Source organism: Scatophagus argus, chromosome 9 (genome assembly GCF_020382885.2).
Source record: "Scatophagus argus isolate fScaArg1 chromosome 9, fScaArg1.pri, whole genome shotgun sequence".
Classification (NCBI taxonomy): domain Eukaryota; kingdom Metazoa; phylum Chordata; class Actinopteri; family Scatophagidae; genus Scatophagus; species Scatophagus argus.
In genome coordinates this window covers 18021046-18038406 of record NC_058501.1, presented here as the reverse complement: position 1 = coordinate 18038406, position 17361 = coordinate 18021046, and the positions used below count along the sequence as shown (strand labels likewise).

At 39.2% G+C, this 17361-nt stretch overlaps 1 protein-coding gene across 2 annotated transcripts; it reads left to right on the top strand.

The window, feature by feature from the left end:
• Positions 1 to 5450: 5450 nt before the first annotated feature.
• Positions 5451 to 17361, top strand: LOC124065179 (carcinoembryonic antigen-related cell adhesion molecule 20-like). 2 transcript variants are annotated; one of them, XM_046400350.1, is made up of 11 exons: positions 5451 to 5800; positions 5930 to 6250; positions 7125 to 7400; positions 7540 to 7788; positions 7911 to 10483; positions 11285 to 11371; positions 12678 to 13019; positions 13169 to 13266; positions 13987 to 14021; positions 14146 to 14198; positions 14392 to 17361. In XM_046400350.1, the coding sequence occupies exons 1-5, from the start codon at positions 5761 to 5763 to the stop codon at positions 7982 to 7984; spliced, it is 960 nt and encodes a 319-aa protein (XP_046256306.1). In that variant the 5' UTR covers positions 5451 to 5760; the 3' UTR covers positions 7985 to 10483; positions 11285 to 11371; positions 12678 to 13019; positions 13169 to 13266; positions 13987 to 14021; positions 14146 to 14198; positions 14392 to 17361. The 2 variants fall into 2 exon arrangements, with proteins under 2 accessions (XP_046256306.1, XP_046256304.1); XM_046400348.1 differs by having other exon boundaries at positions 13164 to 13266; positions 14392 to 17360.

Sequence of the window (17361 nt, the reverse complement as noted above, 5' to 3'; positions counted from 1 at the left end):
TTTTTCCACACCTGCCTAAAACTTTTTCATAGTACTGTATCCAGTGTGAAGGCTGATGTCAGCGGCACAGACCTGGTGGAGTTCAACAGCTCCGTCACACTGACCTGCTCCTCCTCTGGATCCTCCCTCTCTTTCCTCTGGCTGAACAGCAGCTCTGAGGTGACAGAAAGTCACATTATGTTCATTCATAATGCTTGATTTGTGATTGTGATTTGAAGTCTCTGTTCATAACCGTCTGTGTTGCTTTGTTTCATGTAATATGTACCTTTAAGATCAAGCTATCAACATCTGTGATGTTCTTTTGGTTGTTCTTTCGTCCCCATAGTTAAATATCTTTAATATCTGGGCCTGTGTGAATTGGAGTGAATGGCTTTAGGCTTTTAGTGTCTACAATGTCTTTTTGAAGGCTGTAGAGACTTTTGATGAAATGTTTATCAAGTAAAACATTTTGACTTGAATCTGGTCCCAATACTATAAGTATCTTACCCGTAATATCTTACTGGTGCCTCATTCATATAATGCAATTACACTGCATTACACACTGCACTAAATAGTGGGCTGTAGTATAAACTCTACTTTTTTGACAGAAATAACTCCCAGGAGGCTGAATTCACAGACAGCTCAGCATGTTTTGCTCAATATAGTGCAGTGTTTTGGTGGGGGGTTTTTTGGGTTTTTTTTGGTTTTAATGTGACATTTCCTTGATTTCTCTACCCACAGCACCTGTCTCCAGTGTTGTACTAAACCCCAACAGGACAGATTTGTCGGAGCTCCTTCTCCTCTTTCCTCTGGCTGAACAGCAGCTCCGAGGTTCCAGTCTGAGAGAGATTTGAGATCTCTGAGGGAGGCCCCATTCGCTCTGTAATTAATGTGACACACTACGACCGGGGACCATTTGAGTGTCATGTGTTCAATAATTTCAGTAATTACACCAGCGACCCAGTGACACTCTCCATCAGCTGTGAGTTTCAGTGCTTACCTGCATAATTCAGTCAGTCTTTGATGCTCTGCACGCAAATGAAAGATAGACTCTTAAATTTGCAGCTTGATTCATGATTATTACAGCCATTAGCTGGTGGTTTTGTCTAAATTACTTTTCATTGTGCTTCTTGCTGTTTGACTGTTGCAGTGTTTGACTGGCGCTGAGTACGTAAATGAAAGCTGTATTTAGTTTAATGATGCAGTTCAGTATTTGAATGACATACTTAGTAATAAGAATGTCATAAGTATGTCATTCAAAAATAAGTAGGCCTTAATAGTAATGACCCCTCCACACTGAGGGGCTTCACGCGACTATTATTCTTTTATTAGTGACCATATTGTTTTATGTCTTTTCCCCAGATGGCCCGGAAGATATTTGTTTGAAGCTGTCTCCATCATGAGAACACCATAAGGACAGATCAAACCTGATGTGCTCAGCTGACTCCGGACCTCCTGCCAGGTTTTTCTGGTTTCTAAATGGAGACCTGCTGTCTGATACTGGAGCAGAGCTCAAACTGATCAACATTCAAATGAAGCAATGCGGAAACAGCTGTCAGGCCTTTAAAAACAGAGCACTGAGACATGAAACGTCTCTGTCTGCAGCTGTCTGTGTACTGGCTATGCTTAGGTAAGTGGTTACATCTGAATAATTCCTCTTTCTTCTGGCTGAACAGCAGCTCTGAGGTTACAGTAAATGACAGAGTTCAGTTCAATTCAATTCAGCGCCAATTCACAACAAAAGCATCTCATGACACTTTCCAATTAGAGCAGGTCTTGACCAAACTCTTTAATTAAATGTTGTAATACAGAGAACCCAACCCCCCATGAGCAAGCACTTAGAGACAGTGGCGAGGAAAAACTGCCTTTAAGAAGGCAAAACCTTGGAGCAGACCCCGGCTCTAGATGGGCGGCCATCTGCTCACTGATGAAGGCTCCACCTTCACTACAGTACTTCATAATGTGAAGACTTATTTTCAATCATGCACTATCAAGTAAGTTTTGTCATAATTTTCATTTGTTCATGTACATGTTTGTTCATCCGTTCAGAGGAGCTTCAAGCACAGCATACAAAGAGGCTGCTTGTTTTGTGCCAGCAGCAAGACTTTTGAGGCAGCAGTCATTTGATGTCCCAGACTATCACCGCATGTAATCTCTATCGCTAACCTGGACTGACCCTCATTTGTGGTGAACTTGTGTGATCTCACAGAGCAGAGACACATCTACTGATGCTTATATAGCAGCATTTATTTTTGTGAACCAGCACCAATGAGTCTGTTTCTGTTTTTACCTTCATAACAAATGACAGAATGCACACAATATGAAACAATAAAGACAGTGCAGACATACAAAATGAATACTAACCTCTGATAATGATTACATCACCTTATTCATGAGAGGAAACACACGGACACCATAGTGATGCCCTCTGGGAACATTCGGGACTATGATTCAGAGCAGGTAATTTAGTGCCATTTGGAATATTCTGAAAAGAAATGAGATGATTTGAAAGATTAGCTTTCTCATTCTGTCACTTCAGACTCCAGACACTAAAGACACAAAGCAGCACTGACATTTCTGTCCAGAGTTGTGGGATATTAACACTGTGTTACTTTAATATTTTATTTTGAGTTGATTAATGTCAGCTTGGTGATATAATTAAGCAGACACTGAGGATTTCATGCGATGCAAACTATTGCTTTTCTGAGCAGTAAGAAAAGAGCTGAAGGAACTAAAAAGAAGTTTTTAAGATTTCCTTTAATGTCCCAAAATGGGGAAATTTAATTTTAAGCAGCTTTTGTCCTTTTATCAAAATCAAACACATAATAACAGCTTAAAGTTACATTATTTCTTCACCAAAGAGGACTACTAACTTTAACTACTAACCTTTTTCAGTGTTTAGAAATTGGTGCTGGGTCTCATTTTGTAGCGGTGGTTAGCACTGTCGCCGCACAGCAAGAGGGTTCCAGGTTCGAATCACGGACTGGGCCCTTGTGTGTGGCGTTTGCATGTGGATTTTCTCCGGGTACTCCAGCTTCCTCCCACAATCCCAAAAACATGCACATTAGGTTAAGTGGCTACTCTACACTGGCCCCTAGGTGTGAGTGTGAGAGTGTGTGGTTGTCTGTTTTTGTGTGTGTCATCACTTTGATTGACTGGTGACCAGTCCAGGGTGAACCCCGCCTCTCGCCTGTAGTCAGCAGGGATAGGCTCGAGTCTCCCCGCGACTCTGACGGATAAGCGGTACAGAAAGTGGATGGATGTTCTCATTTTGTGAAGAAAAACTCTTTAAAGCCTTGCATGTGCATGTCAGATGATAGCTGTTTGTTTATGTTTTTTGAGATGAAACAATTTAATGATCAAACATTTTAATGATCAAATCAAAAAATGATTAATTCCAAAAATAACCATGAGGGTAGTTGAAAATAAAAAGAAAACAAAAAGCAAACACAATTGCAATTGCAGCCCTGATATGTTTATTTAAAACAAAAAAGAGCACTGTCCCAGTTTGAGTACAGTTGAATAAATCAACTTCTGTCATGACGATCCATCTCAGCTGGAATAATTTTAAAAGGTTTTTCAGCAGAGCTACACGGCTTTAAAAAACAGAACAATGACACTATTGACGAACTTCTTACATTGAAAAAAGGGGTTTGGTTATGAAAGTAAACTGTGTCTGTCAGTTAAATTCTTCCATTTACATCACTAATGATTACATACTGTGGCATATTTACAGACTTGGAAAACAGCCAAAGAATCCATTCAGAGCTCATAAAAATTTACAGAGATGTAGGATGACTCGATGTGTTAAGAATGCATTTTGTATCACATAAATTTGGTTTCTGTACGAAACCGTCGTTGTGAAATTCAGCTCTGCAGGTGGGACATTTAAACTCGATGTTATTTTGATTGTATGTGATGGTTTTGCTAAACAATGTTAATTTCTTTTATATACTTTTCTGTTATCTTTGCTTTTTTTCTTGTACAACTTCCTAGAAACCTTTTGCACCGAAACAGGAAACAAAATAAACTTTTTTTGTTAAACCGCCAAAAATTTGGGTCACAGACAGAAATTTTTATGGGGGCAGGAAACAGAAACCACTTCTCGAGTTTTCTTATCAGTCACTCTGCGCCTGATGAGCAACATTAAGTCCATCACTCCCAGCGTACAGTGTGCCAGCAGAGACAAAGTAACATGATATTTACACTGTAAACATTGTATCTGTCATAAATGTATCTACACCTCCCATATTGTACATTCACATGTCAGGAGTTACAGACACACTGTGAATGCCTCCTTGTTTCACACAGTTTGGCGATTGTGTGACAGTATTTGGACAGGCTGTGCATTCGTTCTGGATAGAGATTTATAAACAAAAAAAACAAACAGCAGGAATAACTATGGCTGTGACTATTTGTTCACCTTTTTTTCCTTTCAATTTAAAATTCGGTTTTACCTGCAAACACTGAAGCCTGTTTGCCAAGCCGTTTGAAGGAGGTTAAGTGTCTCCTGGACGTCTTTGATCCTCCTTTTGAAGGAATGTCACGGCTCACTGCTGCAGACCCAAAACCACTCACTGAAGAGCTCATAAAACTGATGCACAACACGCCATGACTCCACCACCATGACTCAGACTCCATACCATACAGCCTAATACATTTATGTTCATGACTGGTCTATTGTTATGTGACTTACTTTACTGTATGGTTGAATGTCGTTGATACTTGAGTTCAGCTTTTCTCCTGGTGTTGACGTCCTTATCCAGGAAGATCTCATTTAACCTGACTTGAGCGTAAATATCTGTGCCTTAATCAATGCTTAAATAATGAATGGTTTGTCTAAATGTAATGCTCAATTAATCTATCATATTGCATGTGTTCAGCTGCTGCAGCTCCATATTATCATTTGGCCATGTCATAATTAAAGACAAGCAAAAGAATATTTGAACACAAGTGCACAGCTTGAAGATGTGTTTTCATGCCTGTTTGGATAGCTTGAAATGTCAACTCATGAGTCTAAACGCAGAGTTTGTAACATCTGAAGATACAAAATTGATCAGCTCAACCAGTCTGATGCAACTTGCGTTATGCTAGAAGGACAAAAAAACAAGCATCATGAAAAAGGCGCTAGTGGTTTAAATTTGAGATGTGAGACTTAATCTGAATCAACATCGAGAATTGAGAAAACTGCAGTGATTTGTGCATTACATCTTTCTGTTTTCTTATATTAATTTGTCTGCATTTTCATTTTTTATTGAATTAAGTGAAATTAAGTGGAAAGCAAGTCACAGTCATAACTCATTATATCTTATAGAGATAACATCTTTAGCAAAATCATCACATTTAAAAAAAAACTTCAGTGACTTTCAAACTTATTGTTTAAAGATGACGTTCAGTCACACTAAATAAGGGGCAAGCCTGTTCAAAACTATACAATTTTTAATGCTCTAGACAAAAAATATAACCTTTTCTGTCACAGCAACGGTAGGATGAAGAATTACTGTTATTGTTCCTGATCTCTATTTGTCTGATCAAAGGACATTTCGACAAACACAAATTAGTCCACCAGGGTCCATCAGCCTGAGTCTAGTTCACTCCTGACTGAATATGTACCCACAGGCATTGTGGTGTATGTACACAGTGGCATCGTAAACAGTGGTCGTGCTTTTCATCACTGAGCGGGGGGATTGCGGTTGTGCAGTGGGCGTGGGACCATAAAAGAGAAGCGGGAGCACCCAGGACTCTGCGAGACATAAGTCTTTACTCACAGTGGACAGCAAGATGCTTGGGACTGCTGCTTGTTTGGTGCTTGTTTTATCAGGTAGGTTCAGTTCAAATATTCAACGAACTGCATCATCATCATATTGCCAAGATTAAACATTGTCCTGAGCATAAAGGACTGGACTCACGTAACTTTAACAATGTCGCTCTTGTCTTGCTCTTTAATCAGGTATGTGTGCAGGTGAAGGTGTCTTACCTCCAGGACCCCTGAGCGGAGGTGTGGCAGGCACAGTGAAGTTCACCACCACCCTCAGACCTACAGGGAAGCCGCTGTTCTCTGTCAGCTGGAGCTTCAACGAGAAGAACGTCGTCACCTTCACCAGCGTCAACGCCACTGGGTCCGGATACGAGGACAGGATCTCATTAGACCGAGCCACAGGGGCCCTGGAGCTCAGGGACCTGGTGCTGGAGGACAGCGGGGAGTACACTGTCAGCATCACACCAGACGGAGGGCAACAGCAGCAGGGGAAGACCACGCTGAATGTGTATGGTGGGTTTAACGTTCCTGTTAATGTTTAAAATATCTGATAGGATACTTAACGATAAGAATTCTTCTAACATGAGTGCTGTCTTCAAAGGACTTTGTACTGCTAATCAGACAGATAAATAAATGAATTAATTAATAGATATGCACTATTTTAGACCTTCATTTTAATCTATATCATTTGATACTGCAGAAAATCTAATTTGCTACATGTGGTGGACACTGTATTATATTCAATATACAGTGCAGTTCCAATATAGTAAACCTGCAATAATTATTATGTCATTTTTTCTTAAGCTTCTTAAGCTTTTAAAATTAAGAATTAGATTGAAGAAATGTACAATTTTATGAGAAAGTCAGTGTGATTGTGTTGAATTGTTGTTTATAAGTGGGCTCTGGTGTTTGCATTGGATACACTGAATGAAGTTCATTAGAGCTATCATTACATTCACTCCCTGTCCAGTAAATGTCCTGTAAATAAAATAATAATAAGTATTTCTGGATGTTATTTGTCACATTCACAAAAAATACAAGTAATCAAAATGCACTCTTTGTATGGAGCTACTCTTTACCACTGGTGTGAAACATAAGAATTAGAGAAAAATAAATAGAAATAATAACAAATAAAAATACTGGTAAAATAGTTTATCAGTATCAGTAAGGAATAAAATCATGGGAATAAAATTATTGAATTTTAGATTCATAAAATTGCTAAATATTCGCTAGAACCAACTTAGTTAACACTTTGAAACACTTTGTCCAGCTGTGACAGCCATCGTCGCTCGACCTCAAAGTTACAGTTTCTGTTGTTTTCTGTCAGTGCATCAGTTACTTTTATTCAGTCATTTTCTTTGGACTGACACTCTTTATGTTCTGCCAGCCCTGGTTACTGGAGCTGCCATCCGCAGCCCTGAGGCCATCTTGATAGAAGATAAAAGCTCCGCCGACCTCAGCTGTGAGGCCTCCGGCAACATCAGCACCAGAGTGTGGATGAAGGATGGCCGACCTCTCCGCCCCAGCAGCAGAGTCAGCTTCTCCGTGGACAACAAGACAGTGTCCATACGGCCCGTTCACAGCTCCACCCACGGCACCTACCAGTGTCGAGTCAGCAACCCAGTCAGCAACGTGACTGTGGCCTACAACCTGACTGTTAACTGTGAGTGCTGAAGACCGTGCATGCTCATTTCAAAATGAAAACTGGATGCATTTGCAGAAATCTTAATTCTTTGCTGTTATTAAACTCCATAAACTAAACTCCATATTCCTAATATGGTCCATCTCTTTTATCTGTGCAGTTGGACCACATAACATCTCGATTACTGGACCGTCCGCAGCAGCTCTGGGCCACAGGGCGACACTGCAGTGCACAGCGGACTCTGTCCCACCAGCGCACTTCAGCTGGATGTTCAACGGCAATGAGACACATGTTAATAACTCCGTGTATGTGATTGAGAGGCTGGAGGAAGAAAACATCGGGAAATACACCTGCACTGCCAGAAATATGGTGACCATGTTGGAAAACTCCACAGTTCTGAATTTGAGAGGTGAGAAAGTGATGCATCAATTCATTTGTCAACACGTTAGGTTTTTCTTGACTGTCACAATAATTCTGCATTATTTCAAGAGGTGAAAATTGATGTCTTTTTTTTTGTTTTACCTCATGAAGCTTCCTGCACTGCTCCCTGCTGGTCATTTTTAGTGCTGCTGATCAGTGCTCTGACACTGAGAGGGTTAATGTAAGGGGAGGATGCAGGTGAGAGTAAGAATTTATTAAATATCTTCCTTATTGTTCCCATGTTAACTTCTCATTATCTATTTGTTCTTTCTTACTGCCATATTAATTTACATTGCTTTGTGTTTTTATTTTTCTCAGATTCTTCCTTTGCCTGATTCATTTTGCTTATGCCTGGACCCTGTGTGATACGTTATGTTAATGCCATCAGACATATTCATTGTCAGTTCAGGTGTAAATTTGTCTTTGGATTCACAGTCTTACATGCACTTAAAATCTTTCAAAGTTTGTCACACCCAGGAATGCGAGTAATGGCCTCTTTAAAAAACACTTTGACACTACAACTTCTCGTTTCTGAAACAAAACTAAAACTCTCACTTCAGAAAAAAAACAGTCCACTTACTTGTTAAATAAATAAACACTTTTACAAACCTTTTTTTAAAATAATTCTACAGAAGACATAGGTGATATAACACCATCAGTGTGCAAATATTTATGGGCATTACTTCATTGCACCTGCTGGATTTATTAATCACACTTCTCATATATTAGATGTTGTAAACAAACATCTGTGTGTAGACATTTTGTTTTACTAATAATGATCACATCTATGTGGTTAACTGAGCTCAAAAGGCCAAATGATGACTGAGAGTAGAACTTGTACACAGCATTATAACAGAAACCTGTTCCATATGTAAACCTTCCTTTGCAGCGTTCTGATTGCTCCTTTCTGCCTGCTCTGACTGGGAGATGTTTAACTCTGGATGCATGGCTGTGCCTGTTGCATTTGTTATTCCTGTCTCGCCCTGTAGACCAGTCATTTACATGCAGGCAACAAGCTGAGTTCGACCAACTGAAACAGGCAAAGCTTTGCATCCATGACCTGATTACCCTGTTGAACACCTGGGGATCGTTCAGCCAGGGATTTTGATTGGTGGAGATAATTATACATCACTTCACTGAGATGCAGCTTCCTTCAAGGGGCTTGACACAAGGTCGCTGGTGCGAGACATCGAGATTAATGCACTGATCGGCCTCGTGTACTTTTGCTCCTTCACTTTTATCACTCAGCTCATCTTAACAGAAACTGTAGAGTGAGGTGAGCTTTACTTCTGAATGACAGACTGAGCTCTCTCAAAGGCACCCTGGCTGCACAGCACTTACGCATTTCGTAGCTGAAACCTTGAGATGAAGTCACGCGTGGATTATTACTGAAAATCGTACTGGATTGCATTCAAGAGAGGAATATTTGATGTACAAATAAAAACGCCCTGTGTGTGTTGAGTTGTTGCTGTCGTATAACACGAACTGCTGATTTTTTTTTTTAGTATGAATATAGTTGGAAGTGATCAGAAAATTAAAATAGGAAAAAATGCTTCACAATGTTCAGGAGCAAACTGGCAGAATCTACAATAGAAGGAAAAACTGAATAAAATGTTTTTTGTTCTTTTGCATGTAATGAAGTAGTATGTCTCAATTCAACATGTCTTTGCCAAATATTTGATTGCATATTGAAGAGGAAAGTAATTTCAAGTAAAAAATATTTCTCTTCGGACAGTAATGCATGTGTCACATTTCATGAGCTTCTTTTTCTCTTCTCTGATCTACTGAAACTTTGTATCCATTGGATTTTAATACCTTAAAAACATTTTGAAAGCTTATTTTATTTGTCTTTTATGAGCCCTTGAAGAACTAATTTCCATCTTGTTTCACTTTTAAGAGTCTCTTCCTTCATATAAAGGGGAACAAAAGCACTGTGTAATAACACAAATCTGAAAGCCACAGACCCCTGAATAACAGAGAAAGCAATTTCCAGGATTACGCAAAAACTACAGCACATTTACAGCATGTTATGAGCCGTCACAAACAGAAGATCAAAACATTAGGAAACTTTGTGAGCGCTACTTTAATCTCCAGGAAATCACTACACCGCAGTAATGTAAAGTAACTCATGCTAATGTGTTTTAATTTGCTAAAACACACCCCTAAATACGCATATTTTCCTGTGATCCTCACTTGCAAATTAATGCACTACATCCGATCGTGCTATTGCAGCACAGAGGATTTGATAATCGGGACATCTGAATACTTCAGCAGCCGGAAGTGATGCAAAGCCTGTGATGCTGACACAGCACTAAAGGCACAAACAATAAGTGAGTCTGGCTTATGTGGGAAGCGTTTCGCTCGAACAGTAAATTGCGCTACTTTCTCAAAAGAGTCCGCTTTAGGGATCACATGAAGTGTTTGCGGACTTCACTGACACGCTTTGACCACATGAGGTCACTGCTCCACCGGCGGGTCCTGCAGAGGAGTGGAACAGGATCATGAAAACCAGCAGTCGGAAATCATACAGTCTGTAATTGCTGATTTTGCAGAATTGAGGCTCAAACGAGAAACGATCGGCCTGGAGGCGTTTTGATATAGTTTCATTTATTCAAAGGTGCAGGGAGATGGGAAAAATGCTCCCTGCCGCAGTCAAGCTCCTAACATCCTCTTCTCTTTCTGGGGTAAGTGATCTGGATTACCAAAAACCAATTAGACACATGTGTACACAGTTTGGATCTGAACTGCTCTGAAGTTTCAGAAACGGCTTTATGGAGTTCCCGTTCCTTATTTTTCTTTATTTTATTTTAACTTAAAATAATAAAGGCACAGCAACAGCGTGATCTCACAGAAACATCTCGCTTTGGTAATAACATTCAAACCCACGCAGACCTCCATGGTTCAGTGGGATACGAAGTAATTTGTCATTTGTTAAAGAGTTTATCACATTATTTAAGGTTCTCACGCCAAACACGGGCTAATTATTGCAGGTAATACACACTTTCTAAGGTTTTAACTTAACTAATTTTAATAATTATGTAACTCAATAATCACAGGTCAAAACTTGAGCTAAATTTGGTCAAAGCCCAAAGTGGTCTGGGAGCCTAAAGAGTCCACCTAATGATGTGCCCCAGTGAAAAGAGTCGGACTTCCCATTACTAACAGGGAGTGGACCAAATACTTTGAACACCTCACGCTTCTGTCTGGCTTTTATTTAAATCTGGGGAGTCGTTTCTGAGGCCTTGGTTTTACAAGAACCGTAGGCTCAGACGGTGTTCCTCTTTGCAAACGCGTCTGTTTCAAACGTGTCCTGATGCACATCGTGTCTCAACGCTTCCGACTGTTGCGCCAGCAGCTGGACATCGAGGGGGGGGGACGTGCCGCTCTGTAACTCTGCAAGTCAATCGCAATCGTATCACAGTAAGTCAAAGTCTCCGGCGCATGTTGAGCTGTCTAACGCCTGTCTGTTGTTTTGTCCACCGCAGTGTCGTCGTGCACAATGAAACCCCGCTGCAGATCACTTCCCATGCTGCTGCTGCTGCTGCGGTTCATGTGCATCACCTTTCTCCCAGGTGAGACAGACGCTTATAAACATAGGTAAAAGCAGGTAACGCTTTGGATCAACGTAAATCTGCACTGACGGTGTATTTCCAACAACGTATTTTTACTCACTTGAAGCTAGGAGGAAATAAGATTTGAAGTTAGGGATTAAAGAGGCAACTTAAAAACTGGTGGGAGCTTAAAAAGAATGTATGTTGCAGGTATTTCAACTAACAAAACCCCACTTTGTTGCAAGGTAGGACAGGTTGACCTTACTGAGCAACACAACTAGAAGTTAGGGAGGGAATGAGGTGCTGAGTCCTATGGAGGACTTTAGAAATTTGATGTGATTTATTTCAAAATAATCATACTAACACTGGAGAGGTAAAAGTGATAATGGACAGGGAAACTAAATAACCTAACCTAAATAATTATGCTAGAAGAGATAAATGAATGTTATGAGGAACTTACAGTGAGGCTGTAGCCAACATGTTAGTGCTCCTGTTGTAAAGTAGGTCTACTTCCCGTGTGGGGTAAAACGTTGTGCTTACAACCTGAGGCAGTTCAGCTTTATGTGGACTGACAGAGTGCAGTTTATTGTTGTTATGTTGTATGAAAAGTTATTTATCCATTTTAATTTATTTTTTATGACAGGACAGTTGCATAAGATCAGTGTCCTCTCACTGAGAAACAGTCATGAATAGTAAAGGACACAAACCCCACAGTCGTTGCACAATATCAGAATTATGATGTAAGGAGCTATGGATCGGGTCAGAACTTTAAACCTCAGCCTGTCTTCTTCTAGGTGGGCAAACGAACAAGAAACATGCAAAACATTTTTTATTTTACTTTTAGAACTCATTTTGTTATTATAGCATTTGCATAATGTTGTTTTAAAGTTTTAAACTTAATCCCTGCAGTTTATTTTTTCAGTTGGTTTTAGTGTTTGTATTTTGTTTTTAACTTCATGCTATCTGTACTGTATTTTATTCCTTTTGTACAAGCACCTTGGAGCCTGGTTAAGTGAGGTGCTATAAGAATAAATAATATTATTATAATTATTGTTATTATGTGTATAGAACACACCTGGCAACAAGCTGGTGCTACTTTCTAATAGTTTAAAATGAGATGAGTCAATTGTGACACTTTTCCATTACAGCAAATACTCAGTGATGTGAAAGTCGGTTTTTTACATGCTGTTCAGCCAAACTGCGTGTCTGAAAAAAGTGAACTGTGCAATTACTGTAAAAAAGCAAAGTCACTCAAAGGCAACACAACCAGATTTCAACAAGACTCACATCTCCTGTTATCATCTCACCTTCTGCTTTTTTTTGGCAGTTCTTGAAGCACAAGAAATTGAAGTCCCACCTGAAGTGACCGGATACCTCAGGCAGAATGTAACCCTACCATGCAAATTCATCCCAAGACCAGAAGGCGACAATATTACTCAGTTTCAATGGAATCTGAAGCCAAGGGTTGGAGAGAAAATCAACATTATTGTTTATGATTACAAATATGGAGTTCACATTCCTGATACGTTTCTGAAGGGGAGAGTGAATGTTGTGGCTCAATCTTTGATCATTAGCAACGTGGAAATGAGAGATGCAGGAATTTACACCTGCAGAATTGTAGTCTTTCCCAGTGGCTCCTTTGAGAAAACCATCAGCCTCACTGTTCAAGGTGAGTGTTATCTTCCATGTCTCTCAACTATACCAGTTACACCACAATAAATAAATAAACACCATGAGGTTAAAAATAATTTTGTGACTCACACACACTCACACACACACACAGGGTTAATCACTGTCACATTTCTTCTCCCAGAACAGATGTCTTTGTCTTCAGGGGTGATTTCTGCCATAGTGATTGCTGTCTTGTTGCTGTTAGTGGCCATGGCAGCCATAGTTTACCTCATCTTCATCAGAAGGTGTGTGTGTGTGTTTGATGTGTTTCTGTTGGAGTATAGAAACTGTAGAAAAATTCTTCTCATAACCAAATCTCTGGTGTAAGATTTTACAAATATATAATTATAACAGTGGGTTATATTTAACATTATCACTGAATGTGGTCATGTAATGAGAATACACTGATGGGTGATGATAACTTACAGAAAGATTCTTTACACTGTGGTGGGCCACCACAAGCCACGTGTGCACATGCACAAATAAGCATCATGTAGTTTTACATTCCATTTTGTAAAAACTTTCATGTATAAAAGGCGTTATGTTTAATTTAGTTCAGTGTTATTTGGAATTTCTGGGTAGTACTACACATGTTTGAGTCATTCTTGAGATTCTTCATTTAGATTAATTCATTCATTCATTATTTTAGTTGTCCTAATTTTAACTTTTGAACTTTTTTGAACATATCTTGAAGGTATAATTTTTACTCTCCCTCACTTGCTTCCTGGAAAGGATTTGAATATTTATTGATGATACATAAAGTTTAAAGTAACGTTAATTTTATATTTAGCTCATTCAGAACATTGATTAATCCTAACATTGTGCCTTTTGAGGGATTGTTTTAGCTTTCTTAAATTTAAGCGATAAATCATTTATAGTGAAAGACTTTTAGGATTTGAAAGAAATGTCAAATCAGGTAATCATACAGAAAAACTAATTGCAGCACTTTTGATTCCTTTTCTCAGACACAGTTCTTCAGTCAGTTACCACGTCTCCATTGGTGAGATCCAAAGCATATGTTTCTTATTCTCTCATTCTGCATGTTATTTCTAAACGGCACAGGATCCATTTTTATATTTAATTCCTGTTGCAGTTCCCTTGACTACAGCCTGTCTATCTTTCAGATACAAGTGGTCCAGTGGATGTGGATAGGCCATTAGTTAATGTAAGAGAGGAGGTGAGTTTACAGCTGGTTGCATCTCTGAACTCAAGTTGAATAAATTTTTGTCAGATTAAGTTTAATTATGCTGTTGTGTGACAAGAAACCAAGAGACAGAGAGAAAGGGATTTGTTTCAGCAAGGCAACATGATGACACACCTGAGCAACAAAGACTCCATCGTAACTTGTTCTCTCTCACATTTATTCACAGGATGTGGTCTACTCAGACGTCAAGCTCGAACCATCCAGAGATGCTACACCGTCATCCAATGACATATGGCCGGAGACTGCGCACGCTGATGATGTCACGTACTCTGAGGTCATCGTTCTGCATCGGCATCCAAAATGAGATGAAATGTACGCTATAGTAACGTTGAATTTCTCTTTCTTGTACTTGCTGAGGGGCAGAAAAAAATTAATTCTTAACGCTGCTCTATGCAAGTTTTCATTTACCATACAGTTGGTATGATTTATTGGAACCACCTTATTCTGAAAGGTGTCAATAAATCAACGTCTCCTAAAGTAAAATGGCCTTCTTAGCTACTCCAAGCCCTCCATTCTTTCTTTCATATGGGGTTTTATTTTTTTCATGGGCCAACACTAAGTCAATGATGATATCTTTCCACTACAGCCTCACCGCAAGTGACAAAGAATAAAGGAAAGGCAATATGTTTATCACAGAGTTAACGGGGCTTTATTAGCTGTGGTGTTCTAAGAGTTCTGCAGGTGTGCTTGCAGCTGCGAGGCTTGACTTGGGCTAATTGCTCACCGACATGCTAATATGCTTACAGTGATAATGCTAGCATATTGATATTTAGCAGGAATAGGTCTTCACTGTTGGTCTGGTATGTTAGCACTCACACGTTTGCTAATTAGCACTAAACACAAAGAAAGTGAGGCTGATATGAATGCCATTAGTTTTGCAGGTATTTGATCACAAACCAAAGTACAGGGCACATTTTGAACTGATGGTAGCAGGGGATCAAAGATATTCCAATACATCCTCTGGAAACCATGAATGTGTGTACCAAGTTTGACAGCAACCCATCCTGCAGTACAGATATTTCAATTAAGAATTAAAAAGTTAACCAACCGGTGGTGCTACATATTAAGTTAAGAGGATGAACAAAGTCTGCAGGACACATTTGAGCACCATCAATCTGTACTGAACGTTGTACCAATCATACAGTAAATGTTGAGATATTTGACAGGAAAAGCGAAAATTTAGGACTGTAGGTGGTGCTACAATAAGAGTCAGAAGATCACCAAAATCCATAGCCTTCATCACCCTCATCACCTTTGTTGATGTCTGTACAAAGTCTCATGGCAACCCATCTGATTGGTGTCGAAATGTTGCATTCTGGACCGAAGTGGTGTCTGACAGACTGACACTGCCATCCTGAGATCTAGCAGCTAACATGGCTCAAAACAGTTCTGCAGCTGAACGTAGCTCTGCTTTGGTAGATTTTATTCAAATATTGAGGACAGTTCCAGTTACGGATGTATAAGGCAAAAACATCTGCTTGTCTGCCAATGTGGCACGTGACACATGCAGTTCTGACTGTGACCAACCACAAAATCCAACCACAGACTGATGGTTAAGTGAAACTGGTTACACAAACCTTCTGTTCCTCTTTTGCCCTTTGACCTACCAAAAGAGGAAGAAAATGGAGCAATGGAGCACTAATGTTGCATATTAATACTTGTTAAAACCAGTTTAATTTCAGCAGTACAATTAATTTTATAGCTACCTTTTTTATCGTGATTCAGCTACACTGGATGATAATGTTTCGAGACTATAATGTGTACTGCTTTAACTTTAGGGTTAAAGGAATCTGAGAGAGGAAAGAGGAAGGCTGGAGTTGTTGTGGTTTTACTCTTTCCAATTTTTTTGTTTCCAAATTTTCCAAATTTAGCCTATTGCTTCAAACTTAGCTGCAAGATGATACGACATCACGTGTATTCCAGTAGTAGATGCATGGTGTGGCAGTCTGAGCACGCTATATGTAAAAAGGTGACAGAGTTTGCAGACTTGTTATAATGATGCATATCAGCTCTGAATATTACCAACAGTCACTATCACCTTTGACGGTAGGATTTCCTGGCAGTGTGTGTTTGAGGGTGTGAGATTAACTCTGCACACTCAGAACATGTGAGAGTGTTGTTCCATTTAGTGAGTAATTGGACATTTCAGTCCTGAAATTGTTTAACGCATCACGCGGATAAGCCGTTGGACAGCATCAACAATGCACTGCCTCTACATTTGCTTTAAAACAGAACTTTTTGTAATTGTGGGTTAATAAAGTTGAAAGCCAAAAAAATGTGATTTGTCATTTGTCTTTGGTGCTGTAGCATTCTGTTAGAACAGGAAATAGATGCAAAAGATAAGATGATTGATGTTTGAACAGAGTGCATTATGAAAGTCTTTCCACAGAAGTATGTAGCTATTACTCAATGTGTGATATTACTATCACACTTATCTTTTAGCGGAAAATTTGTCACCATAGTACTATTGTGAAGCGAATGAGTCACAAATTAAATTTGTGGTCAAGAAATCAAACTTGAGGTAAGCAATCACAAACATTGTGGAGGGGATGATGTTTAGGTTGGTACTTCCTTGCATCAACAAAAGTTGTTTTTAGCTCTAGAAACTCACACAACTTCAAAGGGTGTCGCTTGGTTTGGTGTCTTTGTGGTCGTCTTGTTTGTTTTGTCTTTTTGTGGTTGTTTTTTACTGATTGTTAAGCACTTTTGGATCCTGGGTTTTTAAAAGGTGCTATATACATAAAGTCATTCTTATTATTGTTGTCTTTCGTTGTCTCTGTTCTCCCTTTGCTTCGCTTTGTTTTGCTGTGTTTCTGTGGTGATTTGATTGATTTTTCTACAATGGGAGAACCAGGGGTGGCCAGTGAGATTTTAATTTAAGTGATATTCTGATACAGACGTCATGTTTTATTTTATTATATAAAACTGTGAATGTCTCTGTGGGTAAGGTGTCCCCGCGATGAAGAAGGAATATGCTTCTGTACGTGTTACATAATCAGTTTTGCACTAGTATTACTGGAGGTATTACTATTGTTGATGTGGTAAACTAAAATTGCTCCATTGGAAGGTTAAATATTTTATATTATAATATATATATATAAATAATAATATTTTTGGACCTTGCAGATATGAAATA